This window comes from Hoplias malabaricus, unplaced genomic scaffold, assembly GCF_029633855.1.
Source record: "Hoplias malabaricus isolate fHopMal1 unplaced genomic scaffold, fHopMal1.hap1 H_2, whole genome shotgun sequence".
NCBI lineage: Eukaryota > Metazoa > Chordata > Actinopteri > Characiformes > Erythrinidae > Hoplias > Hoplias malabaricus.
The window spans coordinates 211,114-229,733 of NW_027101325.1; the positions used below are offsets into that span (position 1 = coordinate 211,114).

The 18,620-nt window shown below is 42.0% G+C and overlaps 1 protein-coding gene across 2 annotated transcripts; it reads right to left on the minus strand.

The window, feature by feature from the left end:
* Positions 1 to 877: 877 nt before the first annotated feature.
* On the minus strand, positions 878 to 5,310 carry LOC136686026 (male-specific lethal 1-like 1). 2 transcript variants are annotated; one of them, XM_066659502.1, is made up of 9 exons: positions 5,256 to 5,310; positions 3,517 to 4,265; positions 3,072 to 3,265; positions 2,718 to 2,977; positions 2,513 to 2,577; positions 2,153 to 2,220; positions 1,945 to 2,069; positions 1,771 to 1,843; positions 878 to 1,561 (listed from the first exon to the last, which is right to left on the minus strand). In XM_066659502.1, exons 2-9 carry the CDS (start codon positions 4,168 to 4,170, stop codon positions 1,471 to 1,473), a joined length of 1,530 nt encoding a protein of 509 aa, XP_066515599.1. In that variant the 5' UTR covers positions 4,171 to 4,265; positions 5,256 to 5,310; the 3' UTR covers positions 878 to 1,470. The 2 variants fall into 2 exon arrangements, with proteins under 2 accessions (XP_066515599.1, XP_066515597.1); XM_066659500.1 differs by having other exon boundaries at positions 5,189 to 5,261.
* Between the last annotated feature and the right edge of the window lie 13,310 nt (positions 5,311 to 18,620).

Consider the following 18,620-nt stretch of genomic DNA (forward strand, 5'->3'; position numbering starts at 1 on the left):
GACAGCAGACTGACCACAGATTTCTTAGAAAAATATCTACTTATGTTTTAGATTGAATACATTACATATTTTTAAATCTTATAAAATACCCTTTTATCCCTCTCATGAATGTCTAAAGTCGGACAAAGGTTTGGACTGTGTGCACTATATTCTTTTTTTTTTTTATAAATATGGCCGTGATTTTTTAGCCAATTAGAGCACAGGAGACAAATGTACTAGCCAATGAAAACACTTCAGTTATTTTAATAACAAAAATAAATTTCTCCCTTCTCTCTAAGTACAAATGCCCAATATTTCCATGATTAAAACTACAAAGAACAGTATGGTATACACACATGTACACAAGATATACAGTATATTTTCTATGTGAGCATATTACTTTAGAAATTAGGTTTTAAATATATTTAAAAATAAATGAAAGCAGAATGATATTAATGTACTTAATGCCAACAATATTCTTAAAATAATTTTTAAAAATCCCAACTAATGATGTTTATATAGGAGTAAATTAATCCATCCAAAAGTGTCCTATGTTGACTGATGGACAAACTGTGCAGCAACAGATCAGCTGCTGTCTCTGACAACATCTACAAGGTAGACCAACGAGGTAGCTCTCCAAGAGAGTGGGCAGTGTTATAAAATCCAGTAGCACTGCGGTGTCTGATTCATTCCTATCAGTGCAAAACACACTTACACTCCAGTTTCACCTTCACCACAGTGCTGAGAATGATCCACCACCCAAATCATAATAAACTGGGGCAAATTAAACTGATTGACTAGTCAAAAATTATAGAAAATCTGCACCCGTGTGGCCAACAGGGAAAATGAGCAATGAATGTGTGCATTTTTTTATTTCTGTAGAACTACTGGACAAAACAACGCATTTGGTTTTGAAATTATTTTAATATTTGAAATATTTTTAGGAGCATTTCGAGTATCTTACAGTTATTCTTTGAATCAACACTATGTTACAATATACTATGTTTTTTGGATTTTTTAATCCCCTCACACTAAAAAGAAAATGCAAAAAACAACATTGTGATCAAGTCTGGCATTCTCTGCAAGATATTAATTCAATAGATGGAAATTTGGTCCATACTGCTCATTTGAAAGCTAACTTGTACAGGATGATTCAAAAGCGACAAGAGCACAATTGTTAAGTTTTGCAAACGCTGAAACAACCATGAACAGGAACTTCTGAAAGCTTGTTTTTCAGCTATCCTTGAGCTGGACTGCCACTGTTTCTTCAATAATACCAAATAAAGGCTTTATGTAAGAGCATATGGCCTTGCAGCCTGCTTAAAATGATCAAAAGTGCAATCAAGGCAATCGGGTATGCAGAGTGAGCCTATTGCCAAGATGATCCTACAGCACACAGGACATGCCATGGGACGGTACAGCTGAAGCAACATCTCCTTAAGGTGAACACTGCCTCTGCTTTTTTCCTCTCATCACTCCTCGAGAACTGCTTCACTTGCGGCAGGTCCGATGAGGCGTCTTCTTTTTGGACAATTCTTGTCTGCATCGGCTACGATCATCTATCCATGGTATGTCAAAATGTCTGCACAATAAAAAGGGCACATATTTGCACTTTCAGGAGGGGGATGCCTATACTGCACAAACAAAGCCAGCACATTTGAACTTTGTCAAGAAACACTAAGAAAGTGTACTTCCATCTTCACTGAGGGTCAAGCTGCTTCTAAATGTATAAAGATACATTTCAGAATATTACACCACATGCACATGAGTTTATTGCATGACTAAACTCACTGTTGCTGAAGGTTAGGGAGTGGTCTGCCAAATGCCACCACTGGCAGAAATGGTGTGATCATTATAGACTCCACTGGGGAGAAAGATGAAAACAAGAAAGCTGTACTAACTTTCAGCAATGTTAATTAAACCTTATGAAACAAGCATAACAATTCGTGGTTGTTTGTAACATACCATCTTCTGCTTCGGGGTAGAAGGAGAGTAGCTCTGGCTCACTCTCCTGAATAACTTTTCGTTTGTTCATTCTCTGTTGGAGTCGTTGGAACATCCGCTGTTCCCTTATACGCTGAATATCCCACCTGAGACAGACAGAAAATTATAGACTTGTAGACTTATAGACTTTAGACTTTTAAGAGAGTCTTAAGGGAATCGTACATATTACCTTTTTCTTCTCTTCTCATCCAACTCCAATTTTGAATGCCGCTTCAAGAAGACACTATCATCCAGACTCTGAAATAATTGAGGTCACTTAACAGTTCAGTTTTATAATATATATCAAAGTTTAAGATTAAACCACATTGCTATAAAGGAGAAATATAATAAAGAAAGCACTACAAGTTTACTCCCTAAGGTCACCCAGATTTAGAATTTAGAAAACTCTGTATAAATAAGAGACAGTTATTGGTCAGGAGAAATGTTGATAGACAATATAAATGTAAAGTAATAGCCACATAATGCTGTCTTGTGTTCCAAGATGGTGAAATAATGATTATCAACCGGTCTGCATGAAGATGTTTCTTACCTCAGGTATGTCTGTGGCTTTTTTGTCCTCTAGAGGCTCTACAATGCTCTCTCGCCAAGAAGGGACTAAAATTGGCAGAGGGATTTTATAAGTCATTTATTGAGAACCATTCATGCATGCCAGATAATAATCCACATATCCTCTAGTGCAAGTGATGTTCATAATCTCTGCCCAAATGTGTGTTTGTAGGACTAACTGAACTCACCAGCTACTGTGTCATCCTGTATGGGAGATGGATCTCGCCATGGCGATGGTGGTGGCTGATGCCAACAGCAAAGATACATCTCAGTTGTAGCCATGTAAGGCAGTTCTTCCGATTCAACAAGGGAAGAAACATGTGGTTTAAATTCAGGACTTGCCTCTTCCTGAGATTCCTCCTTCAAAGCTTGGCTTTCCTTTGGAGGGGGTGTTTTGGGTTGGCCACGCCTGGACCTGGCCGTCCTGGATTCTTGAAAAAGGAATCTCCTTTAAATGTGAAAGTGTAGACATTTTCTGGATTAAACAAAATTTCTGTTATATTTGTATGAATTTGATGAAGATGAGATATTCATACTTGTACCTTTTCAGGCTTTTACCATCCCTTCCAAAAGGCATTTGTCTGTGAGCGTAATGTCCATCAGTGCACTCTGTTCCTTCTGATGAAAGAGGCTCCACAGTCTCTCTGCAGCGTGGAGTCTGAGATTGCCGACTCTCAGCTCCATCTTTCTTGACCATCTGTAACCGACGCTCCATTCGCTCAATGCGAGCTTTCAGCTACAAAAATATATATATATATACATATAGTCAATAATGATTTTTTTATATTTTCCTTAAATGTGTAGAACAAATGCTCACTTTTATCTTGATTTAATTTTGTGCTAAATATGTTATTAAATATGAACAAAAAAAGTGTGCCTTTCTGACTTTATGTCTTTAAATCAGACTTGTGCTGGGAAAATGAAGTGTAAGTTTATGTGTAAATGGAATAGATTTAGTATTTGTTATCATGGTAGAAGGCAGCATACCATCTCCTTTTCAGCTTTAAGATCATCTATCTCCTTGTTCTTGCTCTGCAATAGCTGCTGTTGCTGTTCAATAAGTTCAAGTTGCAACAGTAGGATCTGTCTGATGCAGCTTGTCTGTGTGGCAGTGCCTTTTACATTTCTGAATTTTCCATCAGGGCCATGTTCTGGTGATGAGACTCCTGCTAAAACGACTCCCCCAAGTGGCCCTGCCTTCCTGGGCTGCTTGCTGCCATTGGATACCACTGGATCCATCTTGCCCATGTGGTTGTGACTGGCCTGTCCAAACAGTGATTTGCTTTTTACTGGGGTACCTTCGGCCCCCATCTGCTTGCCCAAAGGAATTGTCAAAAGCCCCAGGTCCACCCAGTTCTCCTCTTGCCCTTTCTTCACTGCTGGAGACTGACCAGGTCTACCCACTGCACTTTGACTGTTCAAAAATGTCTTTGATTTGCTGTAAAGATGCTGTTCACTGCTGTTGTAAATAGTGCTCAAAATGCCAGGCACTCTGAGAGGACTGCAGTTTTTTCCACAGTTTTCCTTCTTTAAGCCAGTCTGAGCATCAAGAGCAAGCACTGTTTTTTTTATCCCTTTGTCAGTGAGGTCTGTGTCCAGCTTGTTTCCTCCACTTGTAAACACAGTGGAGCGCATAGTCATGGCGAGTGATCGCAACACCCACCACTACAATCAAGGGGGGCTCAGTGAGTCAGTACCGTGTAGTCGCAGTACCCAGTTCATATCCATTGTGAGCTCTGAAAGGGAATGAAAAAAAACTCCTTTACTTAATTAAACAAAGGAAAAGAGTAAACTGTAATTAATATAATCATTAACATATGCTTAACAATTTCATTTCCATTTTTTCAATCAAAGGCTCAGCTTAAAAGCTATAGGCTTAATATAAAAATAAGCATGCACCACAAAAACAGCAATTTATTTATTATTTTTTAATATTATTATGGAGCCAACTGTTTGTAAACCTCAGCCATGGACTTGTAAACACGGTCATTGTTTACATACTGCACGCAACCCTGTTGACAATGTGTGGAAGTCTGGTTTCTATGAGATCACACCTTTTATCTCGTAAAACCTCTTACAAAGAACAAGATAGTGGCTTCTAATATAGATACTGCACATTTTTTTTAATTCCATCAAGTTTTCTATGAGACTCTGGCAATAACTTAAGATGCAAGACCAACTGACGTTAAATGCTGTTCCTATACTTCAGCTTACAGTAACAATAACTAGAATGTAGCGGGTAATATTCTTTATCTGAAAGTTAGTTTCAATTCTGGCACACTTTCAAACCAATGCAGGTCGTTAACGGTACTATTTGCTAACCCAAGCTTTCGGCTTGATGTGCACATTTCAGAGGGTTGTGTTAGTTTTCAGTACGCACAGGACGGACACTTTACTGTTCAACGTCCACGGCTTTGGAGACATCATGTCTCCGTATTAAATAATATCGCTATGTGGCGAGTAAACTCAGCGCGGTGGCCGCTGGCTGTGCCTATGCAGTTATGTCCTCCATTTTAGATCCGCACATAAACAATGTCAGTCCTTTCGAGCTGCGCCTTCGTATATAAATACTGGAGAGGGTCGCCATTTTAGAGGCAGCGACACAGCACACAGATCATTCCATAAGAAGTTAAAGGATAAGACTAAACATTCAATGTACAGTTAAAATTAGCCTTCATTTAATGCGCAGTGACACCACCCGAAAGCAGCTCCGCTCAACCACTCACCCCGAGCTCCTCCACTGGGTTTAAAACATAAACACCGCGCATGCGTGCACCTCGCCCAGCGCCTAATCTGATTGGCTCCTGTCCGACCCGCTAGATTCGGCAAGAGCAGCTCTTCTGTCCCCCTAGTGGCGCCCTCCGGGATTTTACCATCATCCACCACAGCAGCAAAATCATCGCGGTCTGTGTTCTGAGGGCCTCATTTATAAAACTCTGTGTGGATTCTGGAGTGAAAGTTTGCGTACACCAAAAGCCAGAAAATAACATTTACAAAACCGTGCGTACGCACACCTCAACGCTGTTTTCGCGTCATTAATCACAACCTTCTTTAAAACATTCTCAGATGAACCACGATAACGCCCACATTTACCTATAAATAGTGCAAATAACCTGGTGAATATTCAAATATGGGCCTCTCCGTTCATTTTCGCGTAAGATAGTGGAATAAATGGAGGACCGAAAAATAATAATAAAAAAGGAACTTTGGAGACTGCGCAGTAGAAGTTTCAGAGGTCGAGGCGAGATAACATGTTGTTTGGGGGCCTCAGTCGCAGCAGTAAACAGCTCATTAAACAGTTATCATTGTTCGCAAACAAATCTTCTTGATCTCTGAAAACATGTCGTTGCCCTGTTTGTAGGGTGTCCAGACTGTGTAAAGTGCTCCCTGTCCTCCGTCCAGCTCAGTGCCTGGACGGACACGTATTATTCCTCCTATTGGAGGTGGATTGTGTCAAAGCAGAGCTTCAGATCTGTGTGAACCTCACAGAAAGTTGTAAAGAGATGTACCACGCATTTCTGGCCAATAACAAACCCCTGGAGGCAGCAAGAAAAGGACTTAAGTATAAGGCAAGTAGGCAGGTTTGGTGAGAAAAATTAATTCAAGTTGGTTAGCTCTTTTACATGGGTTTTACATGGGAATGTTGAAATTATTCTGTACACTCATGAAAGCATTTCAGCTAGACACCATACCATACTGTGAGTTTCTTGAAATTGATAAATGCAATCTTTAGAAGGGTTTTATCCCCTGATATTCTGGTGTCACGTCCTCCTTTTTAGGGTTATGAAAGTGGCCACACTACCTATTTGTAACCCACGCAGACACAGGCAGAACACACCACACTCCTCACAGACAGTCACCCGGAGGAAACCCACGCAGACACAGGAAGAACACACCACACTCCTCACAGACAGTCACCTGGAGGACACCCACGCAGACACAGAGAGAACACACCACACTCCTCACAGACAGTCACCCGGAGGAAACCCACGCAGACACAGGAAGAACACACCACACTCCTCACAGACAGTCACCTGGAGGACACCCACGCAGACACAGAGAGAACACACCACACTCCTCACAGACAGTCACCCGGAGGAAACCCATGCAGACACAGGGAGAACACACCACACTCCTCACAGACAGTCACCCGGAGGAAACCCACGCAGACACAGAGAGAACACACCACACTCCTCACAGACAGTCACCCGGAGCGGCAATCGAACCCACAACCTCCAGGCCCCTGAAACTGTGTGACTGCGACTCTACCTGCTGCACCACCGTGCCACCCATCACAATATCATAATCATAATATTTGACTTTTATTTACAGAAAACATGCATAATAAAACTATTCAAATGCATGTTTGCCATTTTCTTCTGGGGAAGAGGTAAAAGGTCGAGATACATCTCGTAAAGCCGTGTATCATCTAGAATCCGGAGTTTACCAGTGGCAAATACGACTTTGTCCACAGTTTGGGTGCAATTTACAAGCCAACATCACTCGAACACAGCATTAATCCTTCTTAACTGTACTTTAATCTTCACTTTTTATATCTGTATGCGTTATAGAGAGATACATGTAAGGATGGTTTGCACATTCACTTGGAATTCTCTATTTTACCACATGGTGTCACCAATTTGCGCTCTCTCAGCGAAGTCTTTGGGTAACCAAATGGGGGCTAACCAGAGGAGGCGAGAAGGGCAAAACGGGAGCTTGTGTGCATCACAGATCTGATTGGGGCAGAATTCTCATAAGAATTCAAATAAATGGCCGTCAGATATCAAAACACGTTTTGGAGGAATTGATGACAGAAAGGTTTTTTTTTTTAAATATTGATGAATGAAGAAAAAAATTGGGCCCCAGAGGCAAGGCCACTTTTCTCATCCAGGGCAAAAGGGGAGGTGCTTGAGTAAATCAGAGGTCTGTCTGTTCACATGCCTGCTGCAAAATGGAATGAAAACACCACCAATGTGCAAATAAACCCTATATTAACATTTAAAGACAGCATATAGAATGTTAAAATATGTCAGAATATTTATATCCCCCTTTTTTTCTCACCACGGTCCATTCTTTCAGCTTGAGAGAAACAATGTCTTTTATCAGTAAACTCCTCTTCTTCCTTTATATTCCCCTTCGATGTTTGTCCCTCTTTATTGGTTATCACACCTACCCTTTCTTCCTCTATCTTCACCCTCTTTTACCTTCCCCCTCCATCTTATTTCATCCTCTGTCTTCCCTCTCAATCTTTGTCCTTTTCTTTGACTATAACACCTACCCCTCCTCTCCTTCTTCTAACTCCCCATTACATCTTTATCTCCCTCTTTCTTTATCACCCTTACCCCTCTTCTAGATGCTCTTCTTCCTCTTATTCCCTTCCCCCACTTCTCCATTATATACAAGACCCTCCTATAATATTTGGTGTAACACTGAACTGGCAACAGCCACAGACCGGACTGGAACAGACTGGATTGGGAATGGACTGGTTTATCCGAGGTACAGTGTGAACTGACCATACAAACAAACTGATGACCAAACTGTGCCTGTGATTTTCTGCATGCACGTGAAAAAAACCTCAGAATCCAAACCTCCAGTGTTCTTCAGATCACCCTGTGTTAGACTGCACTTACCCAGCTGTTCTCATCCATGATCCCGTGTATGTGTAAAAAAAATTCAAGTCAATGCCAAACTCCAGTCTCCTAAATCTTCCTGCCTAATTTCTAACAGGGTCCACTAACCCCACAGAAGCACTTTTTATTTCTGAAATTACTTGCACTGCAAACTTGTTTGCCCACTTTATGCTTTCAGTTATAGGCAAACTAATAGGCATTTTTTAATGTACAGTAGTTTTAATAAAATCAATACAAAAATTCACAAACTCAATGAGGCAATGTAGATTTGAGGGATAAATTAAATACATTTTTTTAAATACAGTTCCCCACAGTAAAGATTTATGGTAAGTTTCTCTACAGTTAATGATAGGAGATTCATATAAAATCTACTACCATGAATGTCTTTACATCCCAGTAAACAAGGAACGTCTAAAAGTAGTCTGTCCGTCAAGGACATATTTTAAACGTCAATGGACGTCCAAAATCCATCTTAATAAGTTAGTTAAGTGGTGACCAATCGATAACGTCAGTGGACGTCCAAAATGCGTTTTATACAAGTAATTTATTTCGGGACCAATTAATAACGTCAATGGACGTCCAAAATACGTCTAATAGTCGTCTTTTCGATGTCTGTGTTTGGACGTCTTTTCAACTTTCATTTTCAACCTTAAGAGAACGTTGATTAGACGGCAGTCATTACGTTATTTCAACGTTGAACCAACGGCTAAATGTTTACTGGGATATCAGTTATTCAGATCTACAGCAAAACATCAGTGGAGTTCCCATCCATTGGTTTATTCCTATATACACCTCACACAGTGGAGATTTTACAGCACTTTTATGCGAGTTTTGCATCTAAGATGGCCTTAGGTGATGCTTACTAATAGAGAGAACTGCTCAGGTCCTTAGAGAAATTCAACTCAATTCAATTCAACGTTATTGTCATTACACCACAATTATACAGTATAATGAAACAATGTCAGGCTACATCTCATTTCACAGTATGTGAACAGTGTAAATCGTTCATAATCAATAGCCTGGATTTTTATGAGTAGATGTATGTGATTCAGTTAACCATTAGAGGGCGCACTTTACTAACGATACTCGTTTCATTCACTAATCTAGCAGATACAGCTGGACAGGGACGAATATTGTTTTACTATATTGTATGTTAGGTTTAGCTCATAAATAGAGTCAGTGGTTCTTAATTAACAAGAAATGTTCATATTGTGCCCTACAATTATTTTGAACTGTGACAGCGTTGGCAACAACGTTGAAATGTAACTCATGAGAAAGTCGTGACGTTTTCTGACAACATTTTATGAGATTTTGACAACTGACAAATTTCTGAAGATGGCCCAAATAATCTGCTCTATGTAAACTATAACCTGACGTTCATTTTGAATGTTGCAGTGCTGTTTAACATTATACCAAACGGCTACATTGAGAGTATTGTGTAGTTGCAGAGAAAAGTGCTCTGTGTTAAGGACAGATTAATGTTACTTCACACTTTTGATTGCGATAGCGTACTTTAATAAAAGCGTACAGGCAAAGAATGTCGTCTACTTTTCCCAGAAGGTGTCACTACATAACTGACAATGGCATGCAAAAGACTGAGCTAGGCTAAGTTTATCAGGAAGTAAATTTGATATTTACTCTAACAGGAAAATATAATGAGGAAGAAATAATGACTGTCGTTTCTGTTTGTCATCAGGCAAATGACTCCAGGTTGGCTGCATCACAGAAGAGACGTCAGGTGTTTCTATGATCTTATTAGGCTATAGAAAATAAGCAAACCAGGCTGGATCCCGAGAACTCTACCCCTCAAGCTTTAAACGACCTTCTAAACTCGAGTCATGGACATCGTGATGTCCTGCAGATATGCCACCCGTAGCAGGGTCGTGTGTAGATCCGCTGACTATACATCGCTTCCCCGTTGCTGTTTCCCCGAAACTGGAGCGCCGGGTCACCGCCCACTCTGCTGCTCCACATCGCCGCTGCGCTCATAACAGCGCCCCCATCACGTGGACCGGCCCGGTGACCGCGCCGCCTCGTGACGTCACACAGCGCCGCGCGCAGCACTGTCCTCGGTACTGGAGCATTCACATGGCTCACGGGGACCCTGCCGCAGAGGCGTGGAGCAGAAAAAAAAAGCAGACAAGCTGCAGGCGCTTATCCGTGATTTTAAACAGACCCCTTACCGCCATATTCTGTTTTCCTTTATCACATTTGTTTATATATATATATATATATATATATATATATATATATATATATATATATACTTGCGGTAAGGACAATTTTAAAAAGGCACTTCCTACCACAATAGAAGTTTCCCGAAAGAGGAGCACTGGTTTTTAAAAGGATAAAGAAAAAAATCTGGCAAGTTGCCAGAAAAGAGGAAAACAAGATGTTTAAACAAACATTTAGCCGTTGGTTCAACGTTGAAATAATGTAATGACTGCCTTCTAATCAACGTTCTCTTAAGGCTGTAAATGAAACTTGAAAAGACGTCCAAACCCAGACATTGAAAATATGTCCTTGACGGACAGACTACTTTTAGACCTATTTTGAACGTCCAGAGACGTTCCTTGTTTACTGGGTATCCTCTAAGTGGGAATAGAGATATTAAAATGTTGCACTTCAAAGATGTGTTCTCCAAATCCAAAGGATTTTATTCTAAAATAACGAAGTGCCAGATAGGTATTTTCTGCTTCTTGGAAGGAAACTCTGGCATATTCTGTGTTTAATGCTAATTTGCTCATGTTAATTATATAAAAATAACATTCCCCACACTCTCATACTCTTGACTGACAATACGCCTGTAGCCGAGATGCTAACTCATGAGATTATGTTTAGCTCGGCTCGAGCGTCCAAGAAAGTCTTCTGCAGCCTACTGACTCACACGGACAGTGGGTTAGGCGGTGGCTTAGCTCCGAGAAATGACCCACATTTATCCAAAGTACAGTTATTTCCCTTTCAGAGAGAGAGGGAGAAATAAAAACTTTAAAGAATGTTTTCCTTCCCCGTCACTGTGCTTGGTTAGGTTGGAGAGTTAGCTTTATGTTACATTTATAAAAATGGGCGCTATAGACGGGGTTCAAAGGAATTCTCCCTTCTTTGCCGTTTCTTCAGAACTGATTCATACGCTGGGATTTTGAAAGTGATAACATTTCACAATGTGAGAAATGTCTTTGCGGTGTAATTAAGCTGCTGCACGTTGGTATGCAGTCTGTGCAGAATCGGCGGAGTGTGTTCGGACAGCGCGCGAAGCTTTCGGTCGCTCACGCGGACAGACACGCGCGCTCAGTGCTGTTCGCATCGGCAACAGAGCACTTGATGAAAAGGGGTCACATTGCACGGGTGATTAGATTAACAAATCCAGCCCGTATGTGCTCTTGTAAAGTATGAGGGTTATTCAAAACAACATAGCCTCGCGCGAGCCTTCGATTGGCTCTGGTTGTAGCACGTCATCCCGATTGCCGTACAATACATATATTTTCAGTCTAACGTGTACATACACACTATACGACCAAAAGTGTCATAGGTGTTAAAATGCATTCCTCTGCATGCTCTGCAGGAAATACCTGTGGTGTCTCTGGCACAGATACCTGCTTGGGCACAGTAAACTGTGTAGGAAGCAGGGCCGTCACTAGAGATGAATGATTAGGGGGGCTAAGCTTTAACCAGGGGGGTCTGGGGTAATTGCCTCATAGCAGCACATTTCTTTGACGAGGTATAAAATGTATAATAAATAAATAAATACCCATCTACAGGTAGAAAAACAAAACTATTTACTCATTATATATAGGTATCTGTAAAATATAGTCACAACATCAGGAAAGAACTTAAACATCAACTCAGAACATCTGCCCCAAATACAACATTGTTTAACGCATGAACATTGTTTAATGCATGAACATTTTAACTGTTTTTTTTTTCTGTAGGCTTACTTTAGCTTCATCTGCTAGCATAATGCTATTTCAACTAATGCTTCTCATTCATTCATTCATTCATTCATTCATTCATTCATTATCTGTAACCCTTTAGTTCAGGGTTGCGGTGGGTCCAGAACCTACCTGGAATCATTGGGCACAAGGCGGGAATACACCCTGGAGGGGGCGCCAGTCCTTCACTAGGGCAACACAGACACATACACATTTACACCTACTTAAACTTTTGAGTCGCCAATCCACCTACCAACATGTGTTTTTGGACTGTGGGAGGAAACCGGAGCACCCGGAAACCGTCCAGAAACTCACTACACCTTCTCCCAGCATACACCGTGTGCCAACATCCTGAAATCAAAGTAAGGAACGCAGAAGCCGGGGGACCAGTATGCACTTTTAACTTTTTTCGACTGTAATAAATCAGATAAGTCAGATCATCTAAACGGAACTTATCTTTTAGAGTCCAAATACAGGACCGGATGGTTGGAAACAGTAGGTGTACGTATTCTGTCAAGAAAGCAATACAGACTGAGAGCGGCGTCAAACAGCACCAGCTCCCGCAGGTCCTTGTGTGGAGTGACTGTCTGTGTGGAGTTTGGTGTGTTCTCTCTGTGTCTGCGTGGGTTTCCTCCAGGTGATTGTTTGTGAGGAGTGTGGTGTGTTCTCCCTGTGTCTGCGTGGGTTTCCTCCGGGTGACTGTCTGTGAGGAGTGTGGTGTGTATCTGGTTTTTTTTTATATGATAGAAGACATAGCATAGAGTGAAATAACACATCATGAGCATTAGTAAGAAATAGTTTTTTCCAAAGACAGTCTCAAACAGTTGGATTCAGACAGTCAAATTTTCTTACATCACAATCCTTAAGAACCATGCTGTTAATTTGTGGGAGGGGCTTTCAAGCCTCAACTGTGCAGTTAAAGGGTGGAGACTGTAGAGGGGAACTAGTTGCCTGGAATTACTCCCATAGAACCATAATTATTTATATGTTACATATTAATTTTATTTATCTTAATTATTAATATAAATTTATATTGGGGGCTGCCATGGCCTTGATGTTAGAGAAAAGATATTGAGGCCTGAAGTTCCAGAGGTCCTTGAGCAAGGCGCCTAACCCCCAAACTGTGCAGAGGTGGGTGGCAGCCCCCTGCTCCGGTTGTGTGTGTGTGTGTGTGTTCGCTACCACAGATGGGTCAAATGCAGAGAAGCAATTTCCCTAAGGGGATAAACAAAAGTGTTTCTTCTTCTTAATTGATATTGTGAATAAACATGCCCCACAGGACTTGATAAGGCTTGGTTTACAATCAAGTTACCTGATCTACTTTATGAATGTAATTATGCAGGGTACAGAGGCTGACTGGCTCATTTAAAGCCATAAAATGATTCCCCTCCTCCATGAAGCTAAAACTGAGTGTTACTTGTCAACAACTACTGGAAACCACACAAATCCAAAGAAACTCCAGACCAAAGTGCTGTTATTGCTTCCATGAATTATATAAGTGCCATAATAAACAGTGCTTTTGTGAACGTATTAATGATTTCCCAAAAGCATTTGTTAATTTTATTACTGACCATAGTGTTTTAAGTAGCTGATTTTTTGTTTTTTTGTTTTGTTGTTTTTTTTCCTGTTATGAGACCTCTCTGATAGGGCCCAGGTAATGCAACTGGAGGGTGCTGCCGCTAGGGTTCTACAGGTTTTACAGGTGGGGGTCATGAGGTCCAGTCTTGGGCCTTCATCCTCATTTTAGTATTTTACTTTAAGCATGTTATTGATTATAGAATTGTGATGTATGAGAATGCCTCTGTTCAGTGCTTTAAAATGCTAAACAGTTTACATCACAAGGCTTTGAGGCTCATTACCAATCGTGTTCCACTTGCTCATTATTGTGTGTTGTATTTAAAAGTCATTGTTACCCACCCATGGAGCAGGAATAAAGTAATATCCTCATCTGATTATCAGTGTTTGGAGGTCATTTGTAGAGAACAGACAAAGAAACACTAGCATGTCTGTCTGAGCCACTTTGTTTTTATATTTGTTTACTATCACCAACAGACTGTAGAGCTAGCAAATGGTGAAACAAACATCTTATGAATGTTATTAAATAGTGTTGTTTTTTGTCGTTAATGTTGCATTTAAGGAAATAGATCAAAAAGTTTTTTTTAAACAAATAACAATGCAGAACAATTGACTGAGCACCAGAGCCCAGACCTCAGCATCAATGAATGTATTTGCGATTACAAGGATTGAGAGAAGCAGAACAAGTAAACTAAGCAGGACTATTTAATATTTGGGAAGCTGAAATAAAGATTTGTGGGGACATAACAACACAAAAATAATAGATAATAATTAAGTGTTGTATTTAGTATTCTGGGGCGGCATGGTGGAGCAGCAGGTAGAGTTGCAGTCACACAGCTCCAGGGACCTGGAGGTTGTGGGTTCGATTCCTGCTCCAGGTGACTGTCTGTGAGGAGTGCGGTGTGTTCTCTCTGTGTCTGTCTGGGTTTCCTCCAGGTGACTGTCTGTGAGGAGTGCGGTGTGTTCTCTCTGTGTCTTTCTGGGTTTCCTCCGGGTGACTGTCTGTGAGGAGTGTGGTGTGTTCTCCCTGTGTCTGCGTGGGTTTCCTCTGGGTGACTGTCTGTGAGGAGTGTGGTGTGTTCTCCCTGTGTCTGCGTGGGTTTCCTCTGAGTGACTGTCTGTGAGGAGTGTGGTGTGTTCTCCCTGTGTCCGCATGGGTTTCCTCCGGGTGACTGTCTGTGAAGAGTGTGGTGTGTTCTCCCTGTGTCTGCGTGGGTTTCCTCCGGGTGACTGTCTGTGAGGAGTGTGGTGTGTTCTCCCTGTGTCTGCGTGGGTTTCCTCTGGGTGACTGTCTGTGAGGAGTGTGGTGTGTTCTCCCTGTGTCTGCGTGGGTTTCCTCTGAGTAACTGTCTGTGAGGAGTGTGGTGTGTTCTCCCTGTGTCCGCATGGGTTTCCTCCGGGTGACTGTCTGTGAGGAGTGTGGTGTGTTCCAGGGTGTATTCCCGCCTTGCGCCCAATAATTCCAGGTAGACTCTGGACCCACCGCGACCCTGAACTGGATAAGCGCTTACAGATAATAAATGAATGAATTTAGTATTCAGTTAAACATGTTTTCTGCTGGTTTTCTAGCTCTAAAAATTAATATCTTAATGAACTTCATTATGATTAAAAACAAATTAGGTGTGGTCTTTTATTTGTAACAGCATATGACCCTCTGTGGGACTGCGTCTGTGGAATCTCTCTCAACATGGACCCAGTGACTGCCCCTCCACCCCGATCCATCACAGTGACAATCATTCATTGTCAGGCTCCGGGAGACGATGTTAAAACAGGTAAATAAGTGCAGGGATGGTGTTTTGATGAGACTGGATTGTGATGACAGGAATAAACAGTAATGAGGGGAATCCAGGAACTCCAGCAGGAAACAATGTGTTATAATAAAATGCAGAGTCACGGTGAGTGCCTGGATGAAGCGCCGGTGGAGAACCTTAAACTGATGAGGACTTTAATGAGTGTTTATGACCCAAACAGTAGCTTCAGGTTGTGTCAGGTCCACTTACGCGGGATCGCCTCGTGCGCATCGCATGGTCTCGTGGTGTTTAATCAGGTGGCGTGCCGCACAAACGTGACAAAATGTCGAGATGGTCTCTTATCCGCAGGAAGCGCGCTCTTAGCCTTATTACACTCTCTCTTCCCTGCTGCTGCTGCTCGAACTTTACGTTCCACCTTACAGCACACAATACAATAAACAACATTTAAGGTGGAACGGCGAGTTTAAATAAACTGGGGAATAAGACCCAGATTCCTAAATAAACACGCTTTATTATTGTTTCTGGCGGCAAACCAGCTCTAAATATAGGGAAACAGCGTATTTTTATCTCAAGTGAACCAGTGAATGTTGCCTGTAAATAATAACACGAACACGCTGCACCAGCTGCTTCTGTATCAGGACAAACACGCTCAGTCTGCAGTCACGTGCGCCACCACGCAGCGGAAAAAGGATGAACAACACAAACAGAGCACAGCAGATTTAATATTAACAGCTCCGGCGCTCGTGAGGCAACAATGTGAACGCGGATTCAAAGCGAGGTCGTGTTTACAGGCGTTTATCGCCGTGAGAGTAGTTTCTATTTCCGGAACACTGCACTTGTTCTTCGCCACGTGCCGATACCAAAAAGAGGACAACGGTCCAGCGAGCCTCGGTCAGCTTCATCTCGGAGGAGGCAGCTCTATTTAGGGCACCTGCTGGACTTTAGCTGGGGAGAAATAGGCTACATCATAGGAACTGGGCCTGAATGCATGTTAATTGTCCCTTTGGTTGGACACAATGGGTGACATTGGGGCAGGAAGAGTGTGTAATGCTTACCACTTAAAATAGGACACGCATTAGAATCTGTTTATAGGGTGCAATCAGGAATGAAAATAAGAGTGCCATAAATAAAAATCAGTGGTTTTGTCAATGATGGGGGGAATTTATAAAGGTCATAAATAAACAGGTTCGTGCAGACCTGAAATAGACTGTCTGTACGACCTAAGCAGACTGCACCACACACCACCACGAAACTGAGGCATTATCTTATAGGATTGAAACAATTCACACCAAGATGTTGCATCTACATAAATAGATCATTCATGTGCTTATAACAAATAAGTCAAACTTATATTTACATTCAAATTTAGCAGACATTCTTAGCGAATCATGAAATGCTTTATTGGCTACTCAAAAATATCCTTCGTTTGTATGGGCTACAATCCACAAGTCAGTATGTATATCAGATACACAATGCTCACATACTGCATTTTGCCAAATAAATGTCAAACAAACCAAGACATGAGTGCAGTCATAAGTTTATAATAAATGCAAAACAAGTGCTGATTGAAAAGAACGTCAAATAAGATTTGGAAAGCTTTGGCTTCTGGGATCCACAGGTGCAGAGAATATATGATCTGCACAGGAATCAGAAGGTGCGGGTTGTGGCCTCCTACCCTCCTCCAGTAACTCTTGCTGTGACTGTGGTGGTACCCTCAAGGGTACATTTCTGTATTTTCTGTCAGAGAACATAATTGTACTGTAATTGGAGATTTTAAAATTGTGTTGATTTCACACACCCCATTTAATCTCCTGGACTTTTATTTTGTTCTTGTGGGTTCGATTCCCGCTCCGGGTGACTGTCTGTGAGGAGTGTGGTGTGTTCTCCCTGTGTCTGCGTGGGTTTCCTCCGGGTGACTGTCTGTGAGGAGTGTGGTGTGTTCTCCCTGTGTCTGCGTGGGTTTCCTCCGGGTGACTGTCTGTGAGGAGTGTGGTGTGTTCTCCCTGTGTCTGCGTGGGTTTCCTCTGGGTGACTGTCTGTGAGGAGTGTGGTGTGTTCTCCCTGTGTCTGTGTGGGTTTCCTCCGGGTGACTGTCTGTGAGGAGTGTGGTGTGTTCTCCCTGTGTCCGTGTGGGTTTCCTCCGGGTGACTGTCTGTGAGGAGTGTGGTGTGTTCTCCCTGTTTCTGCGTGGGTTTCCTCCGGGTGACTGTCTGTGAGGAGTGTGGTGTGTTCTCCCTGTTTCTGCGTGGGTTTCCTCCGGGTGACTGTCTGTGAGGAGTGTGGTGTTTTCTCCCTGTGTCTGTGTGGGTTTCCTCCGGGTGACTGTCTGTGAGTAGTGTGGTGTGTTCTCCCTGTGTCTGCGTGGGTTTCCTCCGGGTGCTCCGGTTTCCTCCCACAGTCCAAAAAACACACGTTGGTAGGTGGATTGGCGACTCAAAAAGTGTCTGTAGGTGTGAGTGAATGTGTGTGTGTGTTGCCCTGTGAAGGACTGGCGCCCCTCCAGGGTGTATTCCTGCCTTGCGCCCAATGATTCCAGGTAGACTCTGGACCCACCGCGACCCTGAACTGGATAAGGGTTACAGATAATGAATGTAATGAAAGCTTACAAATATTAACTTCTCCTTCTGGAGAAGAGAATGTAATGTACCTTTTGGAAACAAAACTGGACTTTAAAACCATGGCTGTACTTTAAATGCAGTTATGAAATAAGTAAAATTTGGGACAAGGACCACACCCAGACACACCCTATAAAATCACTCCTCTCTCCTCACCTTCTCATGAAGAAATTCTCACCCCTCCACCACCCTTTCTCCTCCTTTTCCATCAATGACTTTGCCTGTCAAAGTGGGGGTATGACTCCAAGCTGAGCAGTACTTAAAACTTGAAGGGTTTTTGGTGTAAATGAGGTTTTGAGAAAAGCCATCAAGCACGGCAGGTGGGGTTCATTTTTGACTTTGTAGGCCAGCATTAGGGTTTCTGAATCTGATGCAGGCAGCTACAGCACAAAGCAGCGAATGATTCACATGGCTGACACATGATACCTTTGATAGTGCCATACTTCTGAAACAATTGCAAAGGCCCGACGGTAGACTTGCTACAAGGGAGTGGCAGTAGTCATGTCTTGAAGTGACAAGAGACTAAACAAGCACCTGTGGCCTGTCTAGAGAGAAAAGGGTGAATACTTTGGATAATGTAAAAGAGAAATC

Bases quoted from the DNA above. Each gene is read 5' to 3' on its own strand.
- LOC136686026 (XM_066659502.1), bottom strand. From the start codon at position 4,170: ATGACTATGCGCTCCACTGTGTTTACAAGTGGAGGAAACAAGCTGGAC. The intron at 2,221-2,512 runs GTAAGAAACATC...CAATTATTTCAG, and splicing joins AAGCCACAGACATACCTGAG to AGTCTGGATGATAGTGTCTT. The intron at 1,562-1,770 runs GTGAGTTTAGTC...TTTATTGTGCAG, and splicing joins CTCCCTAACCTTCAGCAACA to ACATTTTGACATACCATGGA.